The 27,990-nt window shown below is 48.0% G+C and overlaps 2 protein-coding genes across 5 annotated transcripts in view; both read left to right on the top strand.

Annotated features, from left to right (window-relative positions):
* ZDHHC24 (zDHHC palmitoyltransferase 24) overlaps positions 1-2,614 on the top strand; it is a 30,277-nt gene extending 27,663 nt beyond the window's left edge. For all 4 annotated transcript variants that reach the window (XM_084824570.1, XM_084824571.1, XM_084824569.1 and 1 more), the window contains one exon: positions 168-2,614. In XM_084824570.1, coding sequence (XP_084680696.1) covers positions 168-213 — 46 coding nt within the window. In that variant the 3' untranslated portion in view covers positions 214-2,614. The remainder of the gene's footprint in view (positions 1-167) is intronic.
* CATSPER1 (cation channel sperm associated 1) lies at positions 1,438-27,965 on the top strand. The gene is made up of 12 exons (XM_084824575.1): positions 1,438-1,752; positions 5,036-5,252; positions 11,446-11,559; positions 13,677-13,836; positions 15,460-15,551; positions 17,305-17,448; positions 19,576-19,639; positions 21,046-21,118; positions 22,016-22,073; positions 22,944-23,031; positions 24,282-24,396; positions 26,577-27,965. Exons 1-12 carry the CDS (start codon positions 1,438-1,440, stop codon positions 26,604-26,606), a joined length of 1,470 nt encoding a protein of 489 aa, XP_084680701.1. The 3' UTR covers positions 26,607-27,965.
* Positions 27,966-27,990: the final 25 nt, after the last annotated feature.

Below are 27,990 nucleotides of genomic sequence, written 5' to 3' on the forward strand. Positions count from 1 at the left end.
TTTCCAGCCCTTCCTGGAAATGCCTGGAATTGAACCTGGGACCTTTGGTATGCAAACAAGTGCTCTACCTCTGTGCTACGGCCCTTCCCTAAAGGCAGGGCATGCACCCTGGGTGGGATGCTGGAGCATCTAGGGGTTACAGCCTCATTGTGGTGTATGTATTCTAGGCATAAGAGGGCAGCGTCTCCAGAATATCTCCAAGAATCCACCTGAGAGCAAACCATGGCAGAAAGAGAGAGAGAAGCTTACGGCCAGACATGTATCTCCTGGACCTGTAGCCATGAAGCACCTGGAAATAAAGCTAGCTTTGCAGAGCAGAGACACTGTGTTTGTCTTACTCTTCCTGCTCTGAGTGGGTGGGACATGGGAAGAGGGAGCTGTCTAATACCAGGCCCTCACGGTGCTTTTTCCAAGATGCTGCCTCATGTCAGGGAAAACAACACGGAGGGGACCCTGCTTGTGTTCCGCTTGAGTTCCCTCTGTGAAAAAGGAAAAGCCGCAAGAAGAGGAGCTAGACCACAGTGCCATCCAGTGGCTCTATAATGGAACATATGGAAGACTGGAAGCCTAAAATCCTGCATTTAAAATGGGGCTTTCTGCTTCCATTTTAAATGCAGGATCACAACGACTCCTTTTTCATGTGCTTCCTTTTCCCCCACCCCTTTCCCCTTCCTTTCCCCCATATCTGAGTCTTCCATTATCTTTCATTGATCTCGCTCCTCTTCTTGCCGCTTTTACTCTTTTCACAAAAGAAAGTGAAGCGGAACACAATGGGGTAATTTGATAGCTCATTATCTGCGATCTATTTAAAAATGGAACAAAGGGCATTTCGTGCAGGAGACACCCTGGAGGGACATGGCATCATGTAAAGTGCCCGCAAACTTCCGTGAAGGAGCCATCTCAAATCACTGGATAAAAGCTCTGTGTGAAGAAAGCCTTGGTAAGCTGTTCTGGAATATAGCAAGGAAGCACCCTGGCTACTTGGCGCATTGGCCTCAGGGCCGGCCCTACCATGAGTCAGAGTGAGGCAGTCACCTCAGGCAGCAAATTGTGGGTGTCATAAAAGGGCAGCAAATTATTAGTTATGTACCTTATTATTATATTTCGACTGCCATGGAGGGGTAGAGGTGCTGATGGCATTTCCTGGTACATGTACTAAAATAATTCAGCTAATTTTGGGTATCTTGACTTGGGCGGGTGCCTCTGGCAGCACATGTCTTGGACCACGCCTGGTTGGCCTCTGTCCCCTCCTTTTTCTTTGCCTTACTGATGATGGCATCACAAAGGAAGGCGAAACCTCCCCTTCGGAAGGCTGGGGTTTTCTTCATTCCGGGATAACCACAGTTTGCATCTCAGCCACAGTAGGGAAGGGTTTTTTACATGTGAGGAAGCTACCAGGTGTCAGAGCTGAATTAACAGGCTCACTCAGCCGCCACCATGGATTATCTCACCGTCCCCGCCATGGCCTCTCTGTCTCAGATGGAGAAAGCAGTGGGCAAAGATGACCAGGCCCAAGCCTCAAGTTCTGGGAGTCCAGGGAGTTCAGGGCCTCCTGGCAACCAGGTGTCTGGGATTTCTCTCTCGGTCCCACTCGCCGAAGAGCAGTCCACCGTCATGAGTGTCACCTCAGGGGTACCTTCCATGAGCAGCAGGGGAAAAGAGTCCAGGAAGTTTAGCAGATTCCACAAGACGAGACGAGGAAGCAAAGCCACCCATTCTACACAGAGATCAAAACGTGAGAGCAGTGGTACAGCTCGGTCGTTCTAGTCCCTGGACTTCGTGGTCTTAGGGAGACGCCCATTAGGCAGCCATGTGTATTACGTCCATCAACAAGCGAACGCTTCTCTCCCTACATGGTCACCATTCTATGCTTTACAGCTGTTTCTGCTTTCCTGATAGGTTAGAATGTCTGCTAACCCTGCAAAAAAACAACCCCCCAAAAGCGCTCTGAGCATGTGCAATTTTGCCTTTTAAGCTTACTTAAATCATAGTATCCCCATGACGACAGGAATCAAATGGATCTCAGGTTACGTCTTATTCAGCAGAAATTATTGTTGCATGTTTATTGGATGCCATACAGTCTCTTTAATAAGGGTTTGTCTAACTCAGCTAGTTGCCGGAGGTGTTACACAGCTAATGTGTCTTTTAACCAACTGTTAAAATTAGTTGTTGTTTTTTTTTTAAAGAAGGTTATTATACGGATAAACTTTATATTGGAACACTCTTTAATATTTACTGATGTATATGTCCTCTTAAATTTTTTGCCTGCTTCCCAGAAGCAAATGCACAGTCAGGGCAAATGGATTCTTGACTGCCGAAAGACTGATATCATAACATTGGAAGGATAAACACTCACCCCCTATAATGCAATGGACTGAGGACCTCACAACGCTTTCAGGATTTGAACGGGTAGTACACAGATGCCACTTACAAAGGGATACTTATATGGCTGTTTGGTCTGCCTTTGTTAACATTTATGTATAATTCTTAGAAAGCTGGATTTCATATGCATGTATTGAAATGGATATATTCAAATCAATGTAGCTGCAATTTTTTCTTCTCTTTATAGTTTGGCTTTGTTGAAATTTTACAATAAATTATTTTTTTAAAGAGGAATAAAAGGGAGTTTGCTTCTGTTACCTTCATGCCCTTATCACTTGCCGCTCTCTTGGTGGTTATTTGGGGCCCTCTTGGGCCTGCGGGTCCCTGGACTCCCCCCCCCCCAAAGTCCAACCCAAGTGGCACCACTGGGTGAGAGGGGCAGTTAGCAGCAGCCGAGAGCTCTATGGTCTCTCGTGATCTCTGCTTTTCCCCACCCCCTTCCCTGTGCTGTGGGGATTTTCATGGCAGTGCATACACAGAGGCCACATTTCCTCCAGAGGAGGAAGTGTGCAGCCTCATTCTGTGCATGTTTACTTGGACGTCCTGCTGAATTCAATGGGACTTAGTCCCAAAAACATGAGCAAAGGCCTGCAGACTAGTGGTGCACCTATGGCTGGACTTTGGGGCCAAAGTTCAGGACCCCACAGTCCACCCCCCCCCAACCACCCAGAGAACAGCGGGTGATGAGGGCAGCTGAAGCAAAGAGCTTTTTTACATGAGACGTTTATTGTGCGCTCGCCATTCCCTACTCATGATTGTTTATGGGTTCTTTAGATGATGTTGTGACCCTCCAGTTTCAATTCTATTTTTAAAGAGCACTTTTGGCAATTTTTTTTTGGAGCAGGGCAAATGTGATACTGTTTGTGAAAGTGAAGAAAAACATATTTTCCACTTGTGTAATTACGCTATTCTGCTATACCACAGTGCCACCTATGTAGTGGAAAAACAGGGAAGGAAACGTTCCTCGTGTAGGGCTTGGTTCTCAATTCTGCGACGACTCTAAAAGTAGATACAGCAGATCAACAGCCTCGGGTAGAAAAGCTCTATGAGAGTTTAGAATGCAAAACTGCATGTGCTCAAAGTATTTATTTTTTTTAATTGGGGTTGGTAAACAGTTTTGATGTTGTTCTAACACAGTCTTCTCCAACCTGGTACACGTTAGATGTGTTGGTAGGAATAATGGGTGTTGTAGTTTAGCATATCAGGAGGATGCCAGGTTGTAGAAGGTTCTGCTAGCATACCAGAAATGCAGAAGTAATTGTCAAGCATGGAATGGACATGGGTTTTGGCAGGTAGAACAGAAATGTTGGTTGTTTGGTTCACAACTGAATGTAACACAGCCATCTAAAATGGCCCCTGTAAAAACCATTACCTAGCTGCACCCCTGGCAGTCTTAACAGTGCAATCCTTCATAGAATCATAGAATAGTAGGGTTGGAAGGGGCCTACAAGACCATCGAGTCCACCCCCCTGCTCAATGCAGGAATCCAAGTCAGAGCATCCCTGACAGATGGCTGTCCAGCCTCGTCTTGAACGAATCCAGTGTGGGAGAGCCCACCACCTCTCGAGGTAGTTGGTTCCATTGTCATACTGCTCTAGCAGTCAGGAAGTTTTTCCTGATGTTCAGCTGGAATCTGGCTTCCTGTAACTTGAGCCCATTATTCTGTGTCCTGTTCTCTGTGGTGATCGAGAAGAGATCCTGGTCTCCCCTTCTGTGACAACCTTTCACATACTTGAAGAGCGCAATCCTATCTCCCCTCAGTCTTCTCAAGACTAAACATGCCCAGTTCTTTCAGCCTCTCCTCACAGGGCTTTGTTTCCAGCCCCCTGATCATCTTCATTGCCCCATCTGAACCCTCTCCAGTTTGTCTGTGTCCTTCTTAAAGCATGGTGCCCAGAATTGGACACAGTACACCAGATGAGGCCAAACCAGTGCTGAGTAGAGGGGAACTAGTACTTCACGGGATTTGGAAGCTATGCTTCTATTAATGCAGCCCAAAATAGCATTCACCCTTTTTGCAGCCACAATGTACATTTACTCCAAAGGAAGTCCAGTTGTGTTCAGTGGGGCTTGCTCTCAACTGGATTGCAGCCTTAGGCTGGTGTAACTGACGTGTACAATCCTTTATGTATCTACTCAAAAGTATGTCCCACTGACTTCAATGGGACATACTCCCAGGTAAGTGTGTACGGGATTGCGTCCTTGGTATACCAGCAGAGAAAAAAGAATGAGGAAGCACTGTCATGGTGCAGTATCATCCCCAGGAAGGGTACTGCTGGTTAAAAAATAAATTAAAAAGATGTCCGGCTTTCCGGATGGGCATTCTTGAGGATAGCGTGTAGTCAAGCTGCTCATTGCAATGGAAACTTTTGTCATGCTACAAAACGTCCCCCACTGGGAGTATGTTGCCCCAATAGCTCTCCACAAACCTGGAGTTAGTACTGCCTACCTCAGCAGTGGGGAACACGCGGCCCCCTGCCCTTTTGTGTGGCCACCGGTAACCCACCATCCCTGCTGCCGGATTTGCAGCTGCACCTGAGCGAATAATTCCACGGGGGCTGAGAAATGGGGTGCAGGGTGAGGGAAAGGGCTGCCTCTGTGCCCTCCCGAAAAAAAACCCGGCTCCCCCCCTCACCTAGTTCTGGCAAAACAGCCCCGGCACCATCGGAAGCGGAAGCGTCGACGGCTGACCCTGAGGGAGCTGCTGACCCGCTCTTGGCAGAAGACCCATCCCTACCTTATCACCTTGCGGAAGATCATCTATGAGTTGACCCAGTCCATCTTGTTCGACGTCTTCATCTGCACCGTGGTGGCCATTAATACCATCTTGCTGGTGGCTCAGACGTTCGCTATAGTCGAAATTCGGGGAGGTAAGCCAGTGCTTAGAAATGCAGTACAGGGGTTGCTCATATCCGCTGTGGACATTTTCTGCACATCGGAGAGCTATCAGGGCATGCTCCAGATTGCAGGGGGGCCACCACGGTGCCTTCTAGTGCCCCCCCCCACATGTGTGGTCCTTAGCAGTGTGTAGCAGAGCTGGTGTTCTCGGAGATGTGGCACTTTTTTATTAGCAGGGACGCTCGCATCATCTGCCACCCGGCTCAGAATTCCCCGTTCCCTCTAAGCATAGCTGCTACCCTCATAGTAGCTGGGGGGTGGAGGGGGGAAATTGATTTTCCCAGCAACAATAAATTGTTCCCTGTTGTTATCCAAGTATTTTGTGGTGGGCTGGTCTTGAATGGGCAATTCAAACCCATTCGCTTGACAATACACCTGCTCTTGGTGGAGATGAGAACTCCTAGAACTGGTTTATTGAAATGGATCGACATGGCTGACAGCATTTTTCGACTCTCCTTGGGGGCGTGGCTAGAGGGACTGTCACGATGAGTGCCTGCAATTCAGTACTTGGCCGTACGCCAATGTTCTTTAATAGGTGTCCCTCGCAGTAGTGGCAGCAGCGGTGTGATTACACTGGGTAGCCAGCTTTGAGCTGTCACATAAATGTCCTACAATGCCCTGGAGCATCGGGTGGCCATGTGTCCTGCTTTGGTCAGGGGACCATCCTCTATTTGAAGTGCAGTCCAGTCCAAGTCTTGTTCAAAGCCAAAGAACCCTACGGAGGGAGAGCAGAGCCTTGAACATAACGGAAGAACATCAGAAGAGCCCTGCTGGATCAGACCAAGGGTCCGCCCAGTCCAGTGTTCTGTTCACACAATGGCCAGCCAGCTGCCCACGGGAAACCCACAAGCAGAACAGGGGTGCAACAGCACCCTCCCACCCATGTTCCCCAGCAACCGATGCACATAGGCATTCTGCCTCTGAGACTGGAGGTAGCACAGAGCCAGCAGGACTATGGATAGCCTTCTCCTCCATGAGTTTGTCGAACCCCCTTTGAAAGCCATCCAAATGGGTGCCCATCCCCAAGTTAGCAGCACCTGGGCAGCAGACTGAGCAGGCAGGCACACGGCTTACCTGGTCACACTCTCCCCCAGGCAGGTGAGATGTATTGTATTTGTTATAGCCATCTTTTCCAAAATTGCATCCATGTTCATCAGTTGGCACATGCCCTTTTGATGCATTGGTGGAAACTGAAAGGTGGATCAGAGGCCTCCACCTGGCAAGGGAGACCCCAGGGCAGGGGTCACTGCAGCGACAGGCCCTGCAGGGGCGCTGGGGCCCAGCAGCAGCCTGAGGGTGCCATGATCTGCTGCTGGGCGTGACATTTCGTGTTTGACGTCTGATGCTCTGCCGGCGGAAGGAGGACTTGTTGGAAGAAGGAGAGGGATGTGAGATGACGTTGTGCTGTTTCTATCTCCCATCCACGTGGTACCCTGTGCGCCATGCCAGTGCAGCTAGGTAATTTTAGTTCCTTTATGACTCCTTATGGTCTTATGGAGCTGCCCCCTTTGCACAGCCAAGTGTATTACTGCTGTGGCGAAACACACCACTAACATTTTTCTTTTCCCCTCAACCGCCATGCCGTGCTTTATAGCTGCTTCTGCATTTCCGGTATATATGAACGTTTGCCAATCCTGATAAATAAAAAAATTGATTTGAGCCAGTGGAGGCTGATTGGTGGCTCCTATTTCTTTGGGCTTTTCTACATGAGGCTTTTAACCCGCCACTTTACCGAGGTTTCTGCTTCCGGATTCTTTGCGGGATTAAAATCTGCTCCTTTTCACAAGTTTTTTTCCAGGGGTGTCAAGGTTCCCCTTATGACCTGGGCCCCTGAGCAACTCCTTAAGGATTTCTTGCCTCCGTAAGACCCCCACCTTCCTTCTTTTAAATTCCCCCTTCCCAGAAATGTGGGGTTTAGGCAGTAGGTGTGGGGTGATTGACACTCTAGACACGGGGTTTAACCACAACAGTTTACTGGTAAATTAAAGGAGGTAAATCACAACTAAAGGTATTTATTTACACAAAGGAGCTGAGTGATACAAAAGGCATTAAGAGAAAACAAAAGCTGCAAAACGCAAGTTCCTTTACCCTACCAGTACTTAGACTTCTCCAGGCTGCTGCTTCTTGCTCTCTCTTCAGCATCTGGTCTCCCCAACTCTGGTCTTACTGCTCTGGTCTTTGTGACTCTCTCTTTTTATATCTTCCTCCCCCAAAACCGAATGTACTGTTTCAGATCTGAAGAAATTAAACTTAACTGGGGAAATGAAACTGAAACTTAACTAGGGAAATGAAACTACTCCTCTCAGGGATACCCCTCCCAACAAAAAACTCCAGGCCTCTAGGCCTGACCTCTTTCTTTGCCTCTGTAGGCCTCAACCCATCACAGGGGTGGGGTGAGGTGGGGTGGGGGTTGCCTCTGCCTTTCTATATGTTTCATTACACAATCACTAGGTAGTGCTGTGGTATAGCAGAATTGCACAATTACACGAGGCTTCTATTAAGCCATTGAGAAAAAATACTAGACTTTCCTCATTAGGAAAAAAAAAAAAGCGATAATGGTTGCAAAGCATGTGAGAGGTTCTGGAGGATGATGACGTCGTGTAAAGGACTTGCAAACTACCGTGAGTGAAGAAGCACAAGTGTACAATAAAAGCCCCATGTAGAAAGGCTCAGTGAAGCGGTGAATCCACTCTGGGTTTCAGTCAGAACCAGTTAGAACTGTATAGGAGCTATTCAAGGTGCCAAACCCATTTCGCGGACAGGCCTCAGCACTTCGCTCATTTAGAGCTCTGACTGGTTCTGACTTGATACCCAGAGCGGATTCACTACCCCACTGAAATAGGAGCCTCCAGCCTCCACAGCTTTGCATATGTGCAGTTCACTGAAATCACAGCACCATCATGACGACAGGAATAAAATGGAGTCTGGTCTGTTGCCCGGATGCCATCATCACCTGCCACACTCTGGGTGGCAATTTGGGGTGCTCTGGGCCCCAAGGTCCAGTCCTAAGTGACCAGGAGCACCTCAGTATCTTTGCTCACTGCTGGGTAACGCTGAATGGGGCAACAGCGGCCACCAGGCCTGGGGGATTAGGGCTAGGTGGACGTATCACGAGGTGGAGGCTGCAGCGGCCCACTGACCATTCCTCCTGAGCCCCCCGGCGTCCCTCTCTCGGAGGACAGAGCTGTGTGTGCACGTGGTCAGCCATGTGGGCCCTAATTAGCCTGTTGCCCTCAGGTGGAGTGAAGAACACGGTCCTGTTGCCAGCGTTGAAGCGAGATTCGGCTGCCAGCCCAGTCAGCTCCTGTACATGGAACGGGGGAGGGCGCCATCTTGACGTTCGCCTCAAGGCAGCCAAATGTCTTGGGCCGGCCCTGGCGGCCGCCCAGGATCAAATCCCGGATGACCAAAGTGACCTGGTATGTATTACTGAGAAACGGGACGGCTGTGGCCTCTGGAGTTCGTCTGATAGTTCCTTCGTACCATTTCCCCCTTCCAGTCCTTTTCCTGTGTGGCATGCTCACTTGGAGCGTTGGACCCGAGTTCAGATCCCCACTCGGCCATGAAGCACACTGCGTGATTTGGAGGCCATCACTGACTGTCAGCCTAACCTACCTCACATGGTTATTGCTGTGAGGATAAAACGGAGAGGAGGAAGATCATGTACTTGGGCTCCTTGGAGGAAAAGCCAGGATATGAATGTAATAACAAATAAAGAAAATTACAGAGCAATCCTGTGGCTCTTAGACAGCATTCGGGGGGCAGGGGGGATAGGATAGTTCAGATTCCCCGATCCGAGGTTGGCAACAGCGCTCCGACCTCAGAGGGGAATATCAAGAGATCTGACCCCAAACCCCTCCCACTTGCATCCGGCGTGGAATGAACTGCACCACCTGCCTCTTCAAGGTCAGGAGCTCAACCTTGGAGAAGAGAAAAAGTTTTGGTGGGCGGGGGGAGGAGGAGTCTGAAGAGGTCAGGATATGAGCTATCTTGAGGCCTCTTCAGCCCCCTTCCCTCTGAAATGCCTTTGCTAGATGGGCAAAAAAGCCTGTCTAGCAAAAAATGCAGGGTGGGAGGACAGGGAGGCAAAGATCACCTCCACCGCTCCTCCCACCCTGCATAGCTTGGGGGCTTACAAACCCTCCAAGTGTGTAAACCCTCCAAGTTTGGGGGCTTACAATCGTCAAGGGCACAACCTATAGGATTGTGCCCTTAATGCATTTATTGATTGATTTATTACATTTCTATACCACCCAATAGCCAAAGCTCTCTGGGCAGTTCACAACAATTAAAAACCATAAAATACAACATCCTCTTCCAGGAATTTGTCTAACCCTCTTTTAAAGCCATCCAAATTGGTAGCCGACATTACACCCTGTGGTAGCGAATTCCATAGTTCAGCTATGCACTGTGTGAAAACGTCCTTCCTTTTCTCTATCCTGAACCTCCCTCCCATCAGCTTCATGGGATGACCATGGGTTGGACTCGATGGTCTTACAAGCCTCTTCTAACCCTACTATTCTATGACTCTATGATTCTATAACATACAATATAAAAGTTTAAAGCTATGGTATAAAATAAAAACCAAAAGAAAAAGTAGCAGCAGTGCCAAGATTTAAAATACAGTAACAGATTTAAAACAACAGAAACTGATCCTGGCTGGGGGATGCTGGGAGCTGTAGTCCAACACATCTGGAGAGCACCAGGCTGGAAAAGGCTGACATAAATTTACATCCCGCACCTTCAATATAATTTCGTGATCCCAGGATGGCTAACAAAGTAGTGAGAGATAATAAAAGCCTCTGCCCCAATTAGAAAGTGATTAGATAATTAACAGTCCATTCAAAGAGACAGTTAAAAGGAGGAGGGAATCAAACCTGCTCTTAAGTTAAAATGCTAAAATCAATTATTCTTAAAAGCCTGGGAAAACAGATCTCTTTAATTTTGGGCTTCTGTGGGAAGGGCATTCCAAAGGCATGAAGACATCCTTGAAAAGCTTCTCCAGTTGCTACCCGGGACATGTCAGAAGTCGCACACACCTGGAGAATGGCCCAGGGTGACCATTTATGCTTTGGCCAAAAAGGAGGAAATGCATAATCGCAAAAGGGGCCACAAATTTGCAGCATTGAATGCATGATTGCAAAAGAGGCCGCAAAAGCGTCATTGCAAAAGAGGCCACAAAACGCATGGTCGCAAAAGAGGCCACCAATTTGCAGGTCCTCATTTATACGTAGAGATGTGAGTTTAGAAATAACAACTATAATTCAAATAGAAATACAACACATCTTGCCATCATAGTGGAGAAGACTCTGAGTGGGTGACCTCACTGGTTGTTCAGCCTGCTGTCCGGGTTCTGTTAACTGTGAATGGGAAACTTTAAGGTCCTGCTGTGTTCCATCTTCTGCTCTCTTAGGGTTCTTTATCTTTAAATGTGACTTGGACCGCATGGCTCTTCAAATAGAGGACACCTTCAAAAAGTTTGCATGTTCTCTTATATGTATTTATTTATTTGCTGATGCAGTTCCTCTCTTATTTATTTATTTATTTTAATATTTATTTATTTTATAAAACATTTAACAATTTTTGTTGTTCAGTCGTGTCCGACTCTTTGTGACCCCATGGACCATAGCACGCCAGGCCTTCCTGTCCTCCGCTCTCTCCCGGAACGTGCTCAAGTTCATATTAACAATATTTATTTAATATTAAATAATAATAATGTAGCATTAAATATTATTACTAATGTAATATTAAATATATTAATAATGTAATATTTATAATAGTATAATAATTATAAATATTATTTAATTATTACATATTTAATAATAATATTTATTTTGTTTAGTTAGTTCGTTTGTTATTTGCTGATGCATTTCCTCTTTTTTTGGCAATGTATAAGCGACCAGCCCATCTTACATCCCTTGGATATATTTCCTTTCTCCTCTGTCCTTCTCCAACTGGTTAGTCTGGTAGTGGGTTTAGGAGGAATCCTTTATTCGCCCAGGGCTTGTTCCTATATTCTGGAACAGCATCATGTTATGCCTGTAAACACCATCAAAAAACCTTCCTAATGCCATATTTCAGGAGGACTAGTTATGCCAAGGCTCATCTTTGTGCTTTTGTCACGGGGGCGTCACCACCAATGGCTGGGTCTCTTCCTTTCTCTAGAATGGTTCTTTTCTGCCTTGGATCCTGTCTTCCTTTGTGTCTACGTAGTGGAAGCCATCCTCAAGCTAATCGCATTAGACTTTGACTACTTCCGCGACCCATGGAACGACATCGGTGGGTCTTCCACAGCACGGGTCAGGGGATGTGAACAACCACTGAGCCAAGGAATTGCAGAACTGAACTATTTGATTAGCAGACTACCCAAGGATAGCGACATGTGCAAAACTAGCAGCAGAGCCTTACCAAATGATAAGTAGGCTTCAGGGTAGAAGCATCAATGGTAGGCATGGGTGGGCAGCTGCCGAGGTCCCACACCCCGCAGGGGCCCACTGACAAGACCCCCTGGACTTGCTCCTCCTCTCCACCCTTGCAACCTGCTGGTTCGCCTGCCTCTCGCTCCAGCCCAGGCAACGGTGGTGGTGAAGAGGAGGAGCAGGAGATGCCGTGGCCTGCTTGCCCCCTGGCTCTCTGCCTGCCAAGCAAGCAAGTGGTGGCCATGATGAGGAAGAGGACGAGGAGCATTAGCAGCTGGTGACAACAGTGGTGGTGGGAGGATAGATCCCCGAGGGAGGGGCCCATGGAGGGTGCCTTGCTCACAGGCCTTGCAAAACCTGGAGCCGGCCCTGCGTAGGCAGAACTCCGTGATGACACTGGCAAGCAATGACATACTGTTGTTTTCCCAAGAACACCGGCCGTAGCATTGGCCTGTTTATGGAATTCTCTGGAATTCCCATCCTCGGTTCACTTGCTCCGCACAGAGAAAGCAGGCTGCAGTCAGTTTCGCCCACCTCTCGCTGTCCCTGGGGGCTGCGCACTCGGAACCCTCCAGGCGTGGCTGAGCGCATAGCCAGCTTCCTTCTTCCCTGGCCTTCCGGGAAGGCAAGGGAAGAGCGGAGCAGGCTCAGCCTTGAGGCTGAGCCCTGAGCTGGCTTCGATCGGGGAAGGCAAGGGAGGAGCAAATCACACTATTGGCACCGCCTCGAGGAGTGCAACGCAAAGTTGCAGCGCAGTCGCCCCACTCTCTCTCCCTTCTCAGAGGGGGTGGGGCTTCAGGGAGGGGGAGGGGCCTTGCCAGGGGGCCTGCACGCCAGAAAGGGCCGAGATCAGTGGAGGCTGGTGGCTCCCATGGCAGTGGGGCGGTGCATCCGCTGCGGGTTTCAATCAGTACCAATCAGAACTCTGAATGAGCTCTCCAAGGTACACCTTGGAGAGCTCCTTTAGTGGGGCAGTGAATCTGCTCTGGGTTTCAGTCGGAACCAATCAGAACTCTAAAGGAGCTCTCCGAGGTGGACAGCTTCCTTAGTGGGGTGGTGAATTCACTTGGGGTTACAGTCGGAACCAGTCAGGACTCTAAAGGAGCTCTCCAAGGTGCTTTAGAGTTCTGACTGGTTCCGACTGGAACCCGGAGCGGATTCACAGCCCCACTGACATCGGAGCCACCAGGCTCCATCGGCCGAGGTCCCCCAGCCCTGTTATAGAAGGATCTGGTCCGTGGGGAAAAAACAGAATGGCAAGCCGATGCATATTATGTGCCCCTGTGTGTTGAGTATCCATTTTAATCCCACTTTCGGCAAATTGTGGAAATGCAGTGCCTCAGCCGTGGTAAAAGGGGTCTGGCATGGAAGCATCCTCAGTGTAGGTGGAATATTGTTCTAGGACTCTATGGCTGTCCATCTATTCTTAAGTTTAAAGGTGATTAGGAAATTAGAGAACAAGGAAACAACGGGAAACCTTTTTTTTCCCTCTCTGAGGGCTGCATTACCTTGTGGCTAACTTTCTAGCTGCCGGCCAGCAGTGGGTGGGGCGAAAGCAAAAAGTGGGTGGCAAAGTGCATGGAGCCCCCCCCCCCACTCATACAGTAAAGACGGGCAGGGCATGGGGTGAGGGGCTGGATGACTCCCCACCCAGCCACCCACAAGCCAAATGCCAGGCCCCTTGATGTCATTTGCTCCCCGGTGGGCGTGTCAGCAGGATGGTCCTCCCTGCATGCCTGCTGGGAGCCACCTTCACCAGGCAAGGGTCTCCTCCCATAGATTTGTTTTTAGATAACTTCGTAGTAGCTGACATGAAATGAACTTCATTTTAAAAAGGATGTGCTCCAAGGCACTTTGCACATGCCCCGGGATGCCCTTCTCTCCCGTCAGCTCAGCTGACATTTCATGCGACCGCCGCTGCACCGTACCTTGTGGGCTGACCTTCACTTCTGTTTCTCCTTCCTCCCCCTCGGCCAGATTTCTTCATCATGATCATGACGGTACTGGATTTCGTGCTACCGCTATTCATCTCCGTGAGGCAGGGCAACCGAGGCAACACCGTGACGTTGTTCCGGGTCCTCAAAATCTTTAAAGGGATCCGCGCCATCCGTGCCATCCGCTTTCTCCTCACGCTCCGGTCAGCACCCAAATCATGGAGTTGAAAGGGACCTCAGAGATCATCTATTCCAACACCCTTCTCAGAGCGGGCTGTACAATGGAGGACACAGCTACAGCCTCCCCGACAAATGGCTGTCCAGCCTCTACTTAAATAGCTCCAGAGAAGGAGAACTTACTACCTCCCGAGGCAGTCTTTCCACTGTCCAACATTTCTTTCCAATAGGATGTTTCTCCTAATGTTTAGCTGGAAACTGCTTCCTTGCCAAGTTCACTCGTTAGTTCTAGTCCTGTCCTCTGGACAAGGCTGGCCCTAAACTGGGGATCCCCAAACGTTTTGGCTGGTGGGCACATTTGGATTTTGGAGAGAGTGTTGTGGGTACTCTCACAAAATGGCTGCTATGGGGGCACGCCCATTCACAAAATGGCTGCCGTGATGAGTGTGGCCAGTCACAAAAGGCAAATCCATGAGGTTTTCTTTGTTTTTTTAAAGCAACTTGCTTAAGTCGGAGGTGGGGTCTGAGTTCCAAAACACAAATCCCTTCTTCGCAATCCATGGTTTTCTGCTCCAGCGCCCATTTCACAGAAGGCAAACTGATGAGGCTTGGAAGCACTTCAGTAAGCCCGGAAACTTGCGTGCAAGGCAGAGGTGGGGGCCACGCAAGCTTCCCCTGGGTTGTTACTGATGTCATGATGTTGCTCCGTTTATTTATTATTTATTATTTCTTTTTTTTTAATTGTTTCCATTTTTATTTATTTTTGTTTTACCTGTAATTGTTTATTGAATATTTTAGTAGTGGCATTTAATATACTTTAGCATGTAAACTGCTTAGAGATTTTATTATATCGTACAAGTAGTAGCAGCAATAATAATAATAATAACAATAGGTGGTAATTATAATAATAATGGTGATGGCAGGTTTTTAAGGCGGCTTTAAAGACGCTGTCATTCCGGCAGGCCTTCCCTTTTTAGAACTCTTGTTCCTTTGCTGGCTTTTGTATACTGTTTTTAAGCTGAGTTGTTTTAAGCTGAGTTGTTTTATCGCTGGATTTTTTAAAAATCGTTTTTTAGTTCAAAGTTCTTTTCAGATCTATGTTGTTTGTATATGTTGTCTGTAGGCTTTTAAGTACATGGTTTTTAAACTTTGTATACTGTATTTTAATGTTTTAAGTTTTGTAAACCGCCCAGAGAGCTTCGGCTATGGGGTGGTATAGAAATGTTAATAATAACAATGATGATGACACTACGGGCTCTGGAGCAACAGAAAACAAGCCTGCCCCATCTTAATTTGGAATGGAGGGACTGGGTGGAAGGAAGAGCGAGAACAATTGCCCAGGCTTTGAAAGAAGCGTGGGGCAGGCAAGGCTGGCCAAAGACCTTTTTTTGCCTGAGGTGGAACAGTAAGTCTGGCACCTGAGGCAGAAAACCCCACCAGCGCCTCTCCCTTTCCCGGGCAAGTAAAAACCCAAGAATAATAAATTCCACAACTGACCCTTTACTGCCCTTCTATGACACCCCAAATTTGCTGCCCGAGGAGACTGCCTCACTCTGCCTCATGACAGGGCCATCCCATGGGGCGGGCAGACAGGGGCTGCCCGTAGTCCCCAAATTAACTCTGTGTTTTGTTTGTGTGTTTCTGTGTAGGGTGATGGAGAACCTTCAGGAAGTCACAAGCACCTTTATGCTTTCCTGCCAGTCCATCGGAGCCATTATTCTCCTCATGTTTTCTTTCCTGTGTATCCCTCCAGGAAGGAGTTGGGAGTCGGGGAGGGAAGCAGGACTGACCCAAAATATTTGTTTGTTTATTACACTTCTATCCTCCCTTCCCTGCAAAGTTATCCTCACAACAACCCTGTGCGGTAGGTTAGGTTGAGAGATCTAGCAACTGGCCCAGGGTCAGCTAGACGGCTTCAATGCTGGGCCATGGGGGATTTGCACCTGGGTCTCCCCGGCCTGAATCCTACACTAACCCAAGGACAGGGAACTTTTCCTTCCCTGCCATGGCTCAGTGGTAGAGCAACCGCTTTGCATGCACGTTCTTCAGGTAGGGCTAGGAAACAATTTTGCCTGAAACCCTGGATTGCTGCGGCCAGTCAGATAATACTGGGCTAAATGGACCAAGGGTCTGGCTCCATACAAGGCAGTTTCCTATGTTCCCTCTGGGTCACATCCCGGTGGTGAGTTGGGGCAGGGTTTTCATAAGAACTGTTGCACACAGGGATGGGAGGTTCAATCCTTTCTTCCCTCATAATGGTCCTGACAAAAATCACTCCCCACCCCTTGGTTCCAGGCTCCCATTGTTGCCAAGAAACGTAACTGGCTTAACAGTGCAATCCTATGTTTACTTGGGAGTAAGTCTCACCGGCCCAGCTCGCACGTCACGGCTACCCAGGGTTTAAACAAGTCTGGCTTGTTCCTCCCTCAACAACCTCCAATTCTGGGTTCAGACGTCATGGACAACAGCTCAGTGGGAGCGGGCAGGAGACGTCTTGCTCGCTCCGGCTTCATTATCAACAACCCACCGTCACTGTGTTCAGCAGCTTCCACCCAAGTAAGTAAGTAAGGCTGCATTGCAAGGGAGCTGAAAAGACCTCAAGGACACAAACCAATCCTCCAGGTTTTCTTTTTTTTACAAAACAGACAAGGCCTTTTGCGGGGAGAAGAGGGCTTGTCTTATAAGTTTGTACCAGGCCAGAATAATGATATTTGGGCCTTCCAGCTGATGACCTGGCCCTGTTCTTTTTTCGCCCCTGGCACGAGGTATTCAAAGGCTGAAAAGAGACGGCCAGTTCACACGTTTGCCGCAGCTCGCCGTAGCTTGTGGCACATATGGGTGTCCATTTTGAATATTCAATGGGGGGTTAACATGGTTAGTCGTGTCATCCGAACCTGGACAACATGGGTTGTTTGAGGGTTAAACAACCCTCAACTCAGCAAACAGACCATGATTTGAGGGTTGTTTAACCCTCAAAGAACCCATGCTGCCTGGGCTTGGATGACATGACTAACCATGGTAACCCCCTGGTGGGGAGGTGAATATTCAGAATGGAGTGGCTGCATGCGCCACAACCCATCCTGGCCTAAATAAGCCATGGTGGGCTGTGGTGATCATATGAGCTGGGTCAGTGTTGTGAAAGCAGGGCTGAAAGTGGTTTGACAGAGGTGTCACTTTCAAAGGGAGTACCTACACATTTACCTACACGTTTCTTTGGCTCCATCATCACCCCTGGCTAAGCAGGTTTGGCAGTTTGGGGGGGGACGACACCCAAACCTACCAAACCTGTTTACCAGAAATAAAAGAGGGAGAAATATATACACTGTCCTTAACTTTCTGTAAAGATGACATATATCTGTTGGTATCCTGGTAGCGCGCACATGTCCTATTGCTAGCTAATACAGGTAATAGATCTATCAAAAATTTATCTACTCCGCTTTAAAAAAATGTTCCCCCGGACTGCAATTTGTTCCTTAACCCCTGCCACCTCTCAGTCATGTCTTCTGTAGTGCTGCGTGACATGTTCCACGATGCAGACGCCAAACACTTTGGAGACCTTTTCAACACCATCTTCACCCTCTTCCAGCTCTTCACTTTGGACGACTGGTCCCTCATCTATCTTACCTGCTATGCTGCAGGTGGGTGCCCTCCTTAAAATCTGTATTTTAAACTCCTGCACTGCTGCTAGGTTTTATTGTGGTTGTATTGTTATATTGTGGTTTTAATGTTCTATATATTTTAAATTGTTTTATTGTGTGTTGTTTGGTTTTAATTTTTGTGAACTGCCCAGAGAGCTTCGGCTATTGGGTGGTATAGAAATGAAATGAATAAATAAATAAATAAATAAATAATAAATACCATAACTCTTTCAGGGTACAAAAACATTGGTTCACTTCCTTGAGCCAGTAGGAAGTGCTGGAGGGCAGCCTTTGACGGGTTAGGGTGCAAACCTATGCATGTTTGGACAGAAAAAAAAGTCGTACGACTCTCAGCATTCCCCAGCCAGGATGAAAGAAGTCCTACAACACCCTCCGAAAAAGTCCTACGACTCCCAGCATTCCCCAGCCAGGATGAAAAAAGTCCTACAACCCCCTCCGAAAATTTCCTACGACTCCCAGCATTCTGCAGCCAGGATGAAAGAAGTCCTACAGCCCCCTCCAAAAATGTCCTACAACTCCAAGCATTACCCAGCCAGCATGAAAAAGTCCTACAACCCCCTCCTAAAAAAGTCCTGCAACTCCCAGCATTCCTCAGCCAGCATGGCCAGTGGTCACGGGTGATGGGAATTGTAGTCCCAAATGACCCACTTGCTACCCCATGCTGTTTGAACAACCCATAATTGCCCTGGGAAAAGACCCCAAGGGAGCAATCCTATCTGGGTCAAAGGTCGCCTCCGAGCCCAGGGGCGCCTGCCTATCCAGCGCAGGGTGGGAGGAGTGGTGAGGAGTGGATCTCCTCCTCGCTCCCCCCACCCGGCTTTCGTGGCTAGACAGCCAATTTCGTCTGTCTAGCCATGGGACCTCGGAGCGTGGGAGCAGCAGCTGGACGACACATAGGCTGTGTAGTATCAGCATTTCCAACTTCCTCGCCCCGGCACGCCCCCAGGAACGCCCCGTTTTCTCCACTCCATGCTTTTCTTCCAAGCGCGGAGCATGGGGCCATTCCACGCTGCCTACAAGGCGGCGTGGGAGGGGGTGGAGGTCGATTCCTGGAAACCAACTTATCCTATGGCTGTCTAGCCGCTGACTAGCAGCCATAGGATTGCGCCCGAAGGGTGCAAGCCTATGCATGTTTAGACAGGAAAAAGTCCTACAACTCCCAGCATCCCTCCAGTCAGCCATGGTGGCTGGGGCATGCTGGGAATTGTAGGACTTTTTTTTTTTTTACTTTTTTCTGCGATTTGCAAATGCTAATTTAAGATATAATTTAATTTAATTTGTTGTGTTTTTAATATTGTATTTTAAATCTGATTTTAATCTTTCTATGAGAACCGCTTAGGGATTTTATTATATTTAGCGGTTTATAAATATAACGAATAAATAATAATAATAACGTATAGGCACAGAGGCAAGTTTATATTTGCACCTATATGTATAAATGGTTTTATATTTCATCGTTTTGTAATTTTGTGAACCGCCCAGAAAGTTATTGGGAAGTAAAGAGAGGTAGTTAATAAACAATAAATAAATAGTAATAATACAAATTTAAAAATAATGATTATGATTTAAGTAGAAATAAAATCCATCTTGCCATAGTGCCAGGTATGTGTCCAGGTGCCTCGTGAATCCAGGTGCTAAGTGGTGTTGGTTTGAATTGTTCTTACGGTTCGTTATGTTTAAATCGAAATTGGACAAGGCAACGCTTCAAATACAGGGACGGTCCTCTGGCAGCCCGTCACGTGCTGTTGCAATCCTGTCCTGCTTGTGGGATTCCGGTTGACAGCTGCTTGGTTACTGTGTGACCAGAATACTGGACTAGACATACCCTTGATCTGATCCAGCAGGGCTCTTCTGATGTTCTTATGTCAAATAGAGGACTGCCCTTTGTAAAAGAGGACACCTGGCCACCCCATTACGGGTAATTTCAATGATGGGCGGCTCACAGACTCCGCTGTGACCACTGGCCACAGGAACCCTGCCTATGTGCCTGAGAATTTCCGGAGCTGGCAGGCAGACAGGGCTCACCTTTACGGCGGCAGAGAGTATGGTAGACGGCATTATATCAGCAGTCGCCCACCTCCACCACCTTCCCTTTCTTCCTTCCAGGCGCCTGGTACATTATCATCTTCCTGGTTATCTACATCCTTGTGGAATACTTCCTGCTTCTCAAGTAAGTAACGGCTACGCATCCTCCCAGAGACGCTCTTTAAGTAAGACTTCAGCTGGATTCTACTCTCTGTGTCGAAAATTCCTCAGCCACCCAGTTACCGTTTGTATCCCAAAGGTGTTGTTTACACCAAGCAGCACCTTCGAGGGGAGATGAGATCGCAACGAGGGGAGAATGTGGGGCAGAAAAGTGACACAGGGCCCTGATCCGGATTGCTGGGAGCATCGCAGGTCAGGGCCCCCTTTCCCCCCAAAATACAAATGGCCAATTTAAGCATACATTTTTTCAAAAATGTCTATTGCAATACTACTGTAAGGGTCTAGAGTAGTAAAGCCCACAGTGCAGGACGCCTTGGTGCAAATTTGGAGGGTTTCTATTAGTGAGAAAGAGCAGAGGGGAAACAGCCCAGCCTAAAAAAGACAGCCTCCCGATATCAACCTCCCTTAAGATTATTCCGTTCTTTTTCCTGGTGGGGCATCTGTACCTTTAACAGGTGCTCTTCAGCCCTGATCCTGTACATTCCAACAAGGCTTGCGCATGTAAATCTCCAGTCCCATGCTGAGTAACAGGAATGGGATTCTGTTTGGATTTTCCACCTCAAGCACCGCCCCCCCCCCCAAGTATTAGGTCAGGGGAGGAGAATATGTGGCTCTCCAGTTGGTGGATTGCAGCCCTCATCAGCCTTAGCCAGCATATCCAACAGTAAGGGGGGGCTGTAGCTCAGCCGTAGAGCCCCTGCTTTGCATGCAGGAGGTCCCCGGTTTGATCCCCAACATCTCCAGGTAGGGCTGGAAAAACTCCTGCCTGCAACCCTGGAGAGCCGCTGTTGCTAGTCGGTGTCAACAGTAGTGGGCTAGATGGACCCAGGGTTTATACTCAGTTTTCTATTTCCTTATTTAAATAAGTCCTTTATTTAGAACCATGAGGACTAGAATCCTTCTTTTTAGGGAAAGGACCACAGCTCAATGAAAGAGTACCTTCTTTGCATGCAGTGGTCCCCGGTTTGATCCCTGGCACCTCCAAGCAGGGCCGGAAAAACTCCTGCCTGAAGCGCTGGAGAGCCGCTGCTGCCAGTTGCTGTCGACAGTACTGGGCCAGGTGGAGCCACGGTCTGACTCAGTATAAGACAGCTTCCGATGTTCCTGTGAGAGATCACGGAAGCTGTGGTCAAACAACAACTGGAGGGCCGCATGTCCCCATGCCTGAGGCCGTCCCTGAGCTTTCGCCAGCCATAGAGATCTGACGACGAGGAAAGCGACATCTGTGGAATTTCTGTCTGCCAACAAATGCTATTGATGGCGCAGAAGCCCTGCTGGGAAAAAACAGGTGGCAACCTAACTTCACACTTGCAACCCCAACTCCCCATGCCCCTGGGTGATGCTGCTGTGTCCTCTCTGTTTCCATTCCAGCCTGGTGATTGCAGTCCTGGTCGATAATTTCCAAATGGCCCTGCTGAAGCGTCAGGAACTCAAGAAACAGAGGGTCAGCCCCACAGTCGAGGGCATGGGTGGGGCGCCGAGGCGTGATGGCAGGGAAGAGCTGCTTTTCGGACTGTCTGGGGACAGGACCGTACCTGGATGTGGCTTCTGTCCCTTTTAAGACAGGGGTGCCGAACCTCTTTCAGACGGAGGGCTGAACTCCATTTGAAAGCAGCTCTTGGGGTTGTACCCCAGTGGTGGGCGGAGCCGAAGGCAAAAGGGGCGGGGCCAAAATTCCAGGATATTTTAGCTTAAGGCTCTTAACTGCCAGTAACGAAGTCTTAGGAGAGGCTTTTCGACTTTTTAGAACGCGGAAAAAACTGCACAGAAGTGAGGAAGCCACCCAACGATTGGTGGTTGGGGAAAAGGAGGTGGGGGAAGAGGAAAGAGGCATGGCCAAATGGGGAACCCTGGAGGGCTGGCGTGCGACTGCAGTGTTGGAAAGTCTGGTGTGGCTGACAGCAGAGTTGCTTTATAGAGAGAGAAAGCGGGGCAACACAGCCTTTAGCATTCGAGGCAATAAATGCTGGCTAGAGCCAGTTTAAAAAGAAGTTCAAATCACCTTTATATATGCTTTTGCTACACACATCATCAGAGAGGCATGCGGCACGGCTTCTTGTTGCAAAGGCAAGGGGGAAGAGGAAGAAAAAGGAAGAGGAAGCTACAGGGAAACAAGGGGATAGTTAGACAAGCTGCTGTTGGCCGTGCAAAATGGTCTCTATCACCCCCTCGGGTCCAGAAGCAAGCAGAGTTGTTCCTATTTCCAACAGGCAGGAGGGCCAGATTTGCCTCTTAAGCCTGAGGTTCTACAACCCTGTTTTAAGAGCTGATGAGAATTCCCCCACCCCACCCCACCCCACCTACTTGCCCATTGCTAAATTCTCCCTTCTCAAATTGACAGAAGCTGATCCAGCCGAAGGACAGCAGCGCAGAAGACGACTCAGCCAGCAGGGCAGCAGGTGACGGTTTCGTGTGGGCCGGGGGCCACAAATGTTAATTGGAGACTGGGCTTCGGCCTGGAGACTCTTGTGACACGTAGTAGCAAAGAGAGAGTGCCTCTTTGTTTAAGCAGAGTGCCTTTCTCTTGCCAGCACCATGAGCAAGCCTTCCTGAAATTAGTAGGACTGGACATGGCTTGCAAGGTTAGAGAGTGTAGCTTTTTCAGCCCCGTTTGAGCCCCACAACCTTTCTGGTGACAAATTGTGGTAGGGCCAAACGAGACGTGACATGAAATGCATCTTCACCTTTAACGGGTACTTTAAAAAAAATGCAAATAGCAGCCAGTGGAGGAAGGGAGACCTGGACAATCCTCGAGATTGCAGCCGGCAGGGAAGGAGAGTTTAACTCTTTCCTCCCCTGCTGCTGTCCTGATGAGAATCGCTCCGCTCCGGTGAAGCTGCCATTTGCGGTGGGAGGAAATTCCCCCCCTTTGGCGCCATCTGGGGGCAAAATTAGATGAGACGCCCTTCACAGGACTGGCAGTCGTGTGTATGACTTTGTCAAAATAAACGGCAGGTGCAGAGGGCCTTATCCAGACCGGGCCCCTGACTGCGGGGTGGAGGTGGGGGCTTTAAGCCTTTCATTCCCACGCCCTCCCTCAGCTGCAGTCCTGACCCAGATCAAGAACACTTACACCCGCTTTTTGCAAGGCAGGAAAAGCTTCCATTGGTGCAAGGCAGAAATGCCTGATCTATATCAGAATGACCCCCCCCCGTTGCCCCCCGCCCCCACTAGGAACTGCAGAGTCAGGAGGGTGGGAGACGAACCTTAAAACTGGACCCGTGCTGTGCACTCAAGCAAGTCTGCTTGTGTTCTTTGCCTTGTGACAGAAAAGGCAAAAATAAAAGAGGAAGAGGAGGAGGAGTTCTTCAGGCGGACGGTCATGGAAAAATATGCCAGCCTCGAGTTGATGGATAGGTGAGGACCTGCAGCAGCTGGCTGTCCTGATCCGCGACAGCCTCCGTCACCGCGAGGAGGTGATGGCCAGTTGAGATGGTGGGAAACAGACCCAGGACTGTTTGAGCCACTGCCGCAGTGAGGGCAGGATCCTGGACGGGAACGAGGGTACTGGGTCAGAATGCCAGAGCGACAGAAGCAGAAGGAACAAGATGCCTCAGGGCTGGCCTGTTGCAACCACCAGAGTTTTATAGTCATCCTGTCCTGGCCCAGTTGAAGAGACGGTGCCTTTTGCTGGTCCTGTTATCTTCTAGGTCAGGAGGTATTGAACCTCTTTCAGTCCATGGGCTGAATTTCTTTTTGGAGAAACTCTGGCGGACCACATTCCAGTGGTGGGTGGGGCCAGTGCTAAAAGGGGGTGGAGCAAAAGGCGCAGGACCAAAAATTCCAGAGATACCAGCATATTGTAGCTTAAAGCTCTTACTGGCCTAGTTTGCATGTAATGATAACCCAGAGTATGGGTTGAATCATGGGTTATTGCTGAATCATGGGTTGTCATTGAATTGTGGGTTGTTGTTACATGCGACAACACTATGGTTTAACTATGGCTTGTTACCCATGAACAACCCAGGAAGAGAACCTGTGTTGTGTTGTTGGGTCATGAACTGTGGGTTGTTTGTGGTTAACAACCCATACTCAATTTGTACTCTGGGTTGTTGTTAAGTGCAAACCCGATCCCTGCCATTAACTAAGCCTTAGGAGAGGCATTTCAACCATTTAGAATGGAGAAAAACTGCAGAAAAGCTAGGAAACCACCAAATGATTGGTGGTTGGGGGGAAAGGGGGTGGCCATCTGGGGAACCTGGGAGGGCTGAACTGAAATCCGAGAAGGGCCCAATTTGTCTCCTGGGCTTGATGTTCTGTATCCCTGAGTTAGGTAGAAGGCCATCTGGAGGGAGCAGAGATGAGGCAAGAAAGAAGTCCAGAAAAACAGAGGCCACAGTACCCTAAGCAAGAGGGTTCTAGGCCATGGAAAATATATTTAACTATGATTCTAAGAGCACAGGGTGTATCTTGAATGTGAGAAGAGATCCAAGGTTATGGGCCTTGGAGACGTAGAATTAAGAGCCATTTGCCTTTCCTGGGATGAGGGTAGATTTTGGTGGTCCTCATTCTCCCATGGTTTTCCTGAGAGGGAGAACCAGATGCATAGCAGCTGGAAAGTGACAGAAGTCCCCCAAACCACCTTATATTTCTTTCCACACTTCCAGAGAGTGGCAGCTTCTCTATGCCTACTTCCAGCTGATGTCAGCCATTGAAACGAACCAGCAGCAGTTCAGGTCTCAGGCCTCCACCACAGACAAGATTTTGGACACTTTCTTTGAGGTAGGAGAGCCTGGTAACATTAGCCACTGCAAGAACTTTTCCCAGGCCTGCCTCCAGTGGATATTATCTGCTCCCCTCTTTCCCCAAAGGAGATATCCCCGGAACTCACTGGGGCTAAGGTTAACTCAGTGGGGTTAGAGGGAACTAGAGGTACCCTGTCCCTAAGATGGCCTTCCCCAATCTGCGTCCCTCCAAATGTTTTGGACTGCAACTCCCGTCAGACAGCCAGCATGAATGATGGTCAGGGATCATGGGAGCTATAGACCAAAACATCTGGAGGGACCCAGATTGGGGAAGGCAGCCCTAAGAGCATAGAAATCACTGTGTGAGGTCACGTCGGTAGCCCAGCTAGCCTAGCATTGGGTAAAATTCAACTTAAGTCCTACTTAGAATGGACTCACTGAAATGATTGGGACTTAAGTGAGGCATGGCTCATTTAAGTCTCATTCATTTCAGTGGGTCTACTCTAAGTATGATGGATTTTACCCATTGTCTTCAGCAGTGGCTAGTCAGATGGTGGGAAGTTCACCAGCAGATACTGGATGGGACCCTGTTGGACTGGGAACACAAAAAAACAGCAAATATTGGTAGGTTGAATTTGTACAGCCTTGGATTTAGAAATTAATGTTGTGACTACGTACAGCCTATGTACATGATAGGCTGATAGGCTTTTTTTTTTTTTTTACTGCTAATCAATTGTTTTAAGTGAGATATTAGCATTTATATTAAAATTTTGTTATATCTTTGGATACAAATAGTTTTCCTTTAACCTATTCTGCTTTTGTGGTTGTAAGTGGTTAAGGATAGACCTGTGGTCCCTGTTGGATTGGAATAAGGTGGACCTGTCTAGGAGAGCTGGGTTCCAAGGTCAGTATAGTCAGGCACCTGCCAAAAGCCCACACCCCAGGAAGGGGCCCACTGACAAGGACCTCCTGAACCTACTCCTCCTCTTCACCACGGCAACCTGCTTATCACCTGTTTCTCGGTTTGGTCCAGACAATGGCAGTGGTGAGAAGGAGGAACAGTAGATGCCACTGCCTGCTTGCTCACAGGCTGTCTGCCTGGCAAGCAAGCTGGTGGTAGCGATGATGAGGAAGAAGATCAACAAGAGCTCATAACAGTGCTGGTGAGAAGGTGGATTCACGTAGGGAGAATGGCCCATTGAGGGTGTCTTGCCCAAGGACCCTTCAAAACCAGGAGCTGATCAGAATAGATGGATGAATGGATAGGCCAGAGTGGGGAATCTGTGGCCCTCCAGATGTCATTGGACTGCAACTCCCATCAGCACCAGGCAGTACAGCCAAAGGTCAGGGATAATGGGAGCTGTAGTCCAATAAAATCCAGAGAACCATAAGTCCTCTACCCCTCTAATAGACCATCCTCCATAAATATATCAAATCCTCTTTAAAAACCACAAAGTCTAGTGCAGCCTTTCCTAACCTTAGCCCACAGGTGTTGTTACACTTCCATCATCCTTGACCATACCTGCTGGGGATGATGGGTATTATAGTCAACAACTTTGGGAGCCCAAGGTTACGAAAGGCTGGCTCTAGTGGTCTTTGAAGAGAGAGTCATTTGAAATGTTTGGAAGTTGGATCCAGGAGATCAAGGTTCAAATCCCTGTTCTGCCCTGAAGCTCACTGGATGATTTTGGACTCGTCTCTGTCAACCTAATCTACCTGTTAGGGTTGTGGTAGGATAGAATAACTCAGGGCCGCGGTGGCTTAGTGGTTAAGACGCTGAAGTGAAGACTGGAAGGTCGGCAGGTCAGCAGTTCGACACCTGAGTGCCGCGTGACGGAGTGAGCTCCCGTCTTCAGTCCCAGCTCCTGCCAACCTAGCAGTTCAAAAGCAAGACATTGCAAGTAGATAAATAGGTACCGCCTCGGCGGGGAAGGTAACAGCGTTCCGTGCACCTCGGTGTTCAGTCATGCCGGCCACATGGCCACGGAAGCGTCTTCGGACAGCGCTGGCTCTTCGGCTTAGAAGCGGGGATGAGCACCACACCCTAGAGTCGGACACGACTGGTTGGGGACACCTTTACCTTTAGGATAGAATAGCTGGGCGGAAGACAACCACATATGCCACTCTAAGCTCTTTGGAGAACGAGTGGTATAAAAATGTAATAAATAATCACGGGGACTGATCTCGTGGATGGTTTTGTTTTGTATCTCTTTACAGACAGCCGAAGAGGATTACCTTACCAAATGAAAGACAGAAAGACATTTCAGTAGCACTTGCAGTCTAGACTTCGCTTGTTTGCAGAGGTTGCTGCAGTTAAAGGGTCAACGTAGCTTGATATTTTTATTGATTGCCTACTTATGTTAAAGATTATGTTGTATTCATTAAATAATGTACACCACTTGACATTTGTCAGTTGAACATAACTGGGTTTGATATGAGTGATGATTACATTAACAGTTGCTAGTCACAAAATGTTGGGTGATAACGCAGACATCATTAAATGGTGAACCAAATAAATTTGTTAGTTTTTAAGGTGCCATGTGACTCTTCCTTGTTTTTGCAGCAACAGATGAACGCAGCTACCCCGCTAGAAATTGTTTTTATGTTTTGATTGTTATTTTGTATTTTCCTGTTAGCTGCCTTGAGCACCACTCGGTGGGATACAAATTTAACAAACCAATTAATGAAGAAACAATATGTTATGAATGGGCAATGTCCAATTGTATTAAAAATGCCTTGTAAATGCCCACTCAGCCCCCACAACCAGTTTTATTGTAATCTAGTGATGTTCAAAGAAGATATCTCCCTTATGTTCAGGGGTTGGGGTTGGTTTTTTTTTTTTTTTACATCTTTCTTGCCCATCTAGAAAATGGATGCAAAGGTGAAGCTGGTATTGAACAAGAAGTGGAGAATTGTGCCCTGACTGTGCACACTAGCGTTCATTTGGATACCTCTCTTTATGTTCAAGCCACTGTGGTGTAGTTATTAAGAGTGTCAGACTAGGACGGAGAGACTGATCAAAGCCCACTCGAGCAGGAAGCTCACTGGCTGATCTCAGCCTGCCCTACCTCAAAGGGTTGCTGTGAAGATAAAGTGTCTGTGTCTCTGAATTCTGCCTTTAGCAATTTGGAGGGAAAACAGGATATAAATCTCCTAAACCTCTCTTATCATACTTGTTCATGTTAGTCACAGAACTGGAAAACACTCAGAATTGCTTGTTTTGGTTTTTTTAACTTGCATTTTTTAATTTATTTTTTAAAATGGTACTTATACCATCTTTCAACCGTGCGTGTGTGTGTGTGTGTGTGTGTGTGTATATATATATATATATATCCATCATATTTTTAACTATTTGCAACCTGCCCAGAGAATGTTTGTTATTAGGCAGATGAAAAATACCATGAATAAATAAATACCAGCTTAGCTATAACGTAAGCTGCAATTACGTAGGCCTTTTGCCTTGAAAAGTGGCGTATGTATAAATACATTCGTAATAAATAAATAATGCAGATGAAGAAACAATGCCAAGTGCTCATGACAAAAGCACGTTTTTACTGTCTAACAATTTTGCTTTAAAATAAAAAGAGCTTCGGCTATTGGACGGTTCTTGTTGTTCAGTCGTTCAGTCGTG

The sequence above is a fragment of the Heloderma suspectum genome, chromosome 17 (assembly GCF_057233095.1).
Source record: "Heloderma suspectum isolate Gila_16-S chromosome 17, 16-S_ref, whole genome shotgun sequence".
Lineage (NCBI taxonomy): Eukaryota > Metazoa > Chordata > Lepidosauria > Squamata > Helodermatidae > Heloderma > Heloderma suspectum.

Excerpts from the sequence above, each read along its gene's own strand:
- CATSPER1 (XM_084824575.1), top strand. The coding sequence starts at position 1,438 with ATGGATTATCTCACCGTCCCCGCCATGGCCTCTCTGTCTCAGATGGAG. Across the intron at positions 17,449-19,575 it reads TCTTACCTGCTATGCTGCAG|GCGCCTGGTACATTATCATC; the intron begins GTGGGTGCCCTC and ends TCTTCCTTCCAG. Across the intron at positions 22,074-22,943 it reads CTCAGCCAGCAGGGCAGCAG|AAAAGGCAAAAATAAAAGAG; the intron begins GTGACGGTTTCG and ends GCCTTGTGACAG.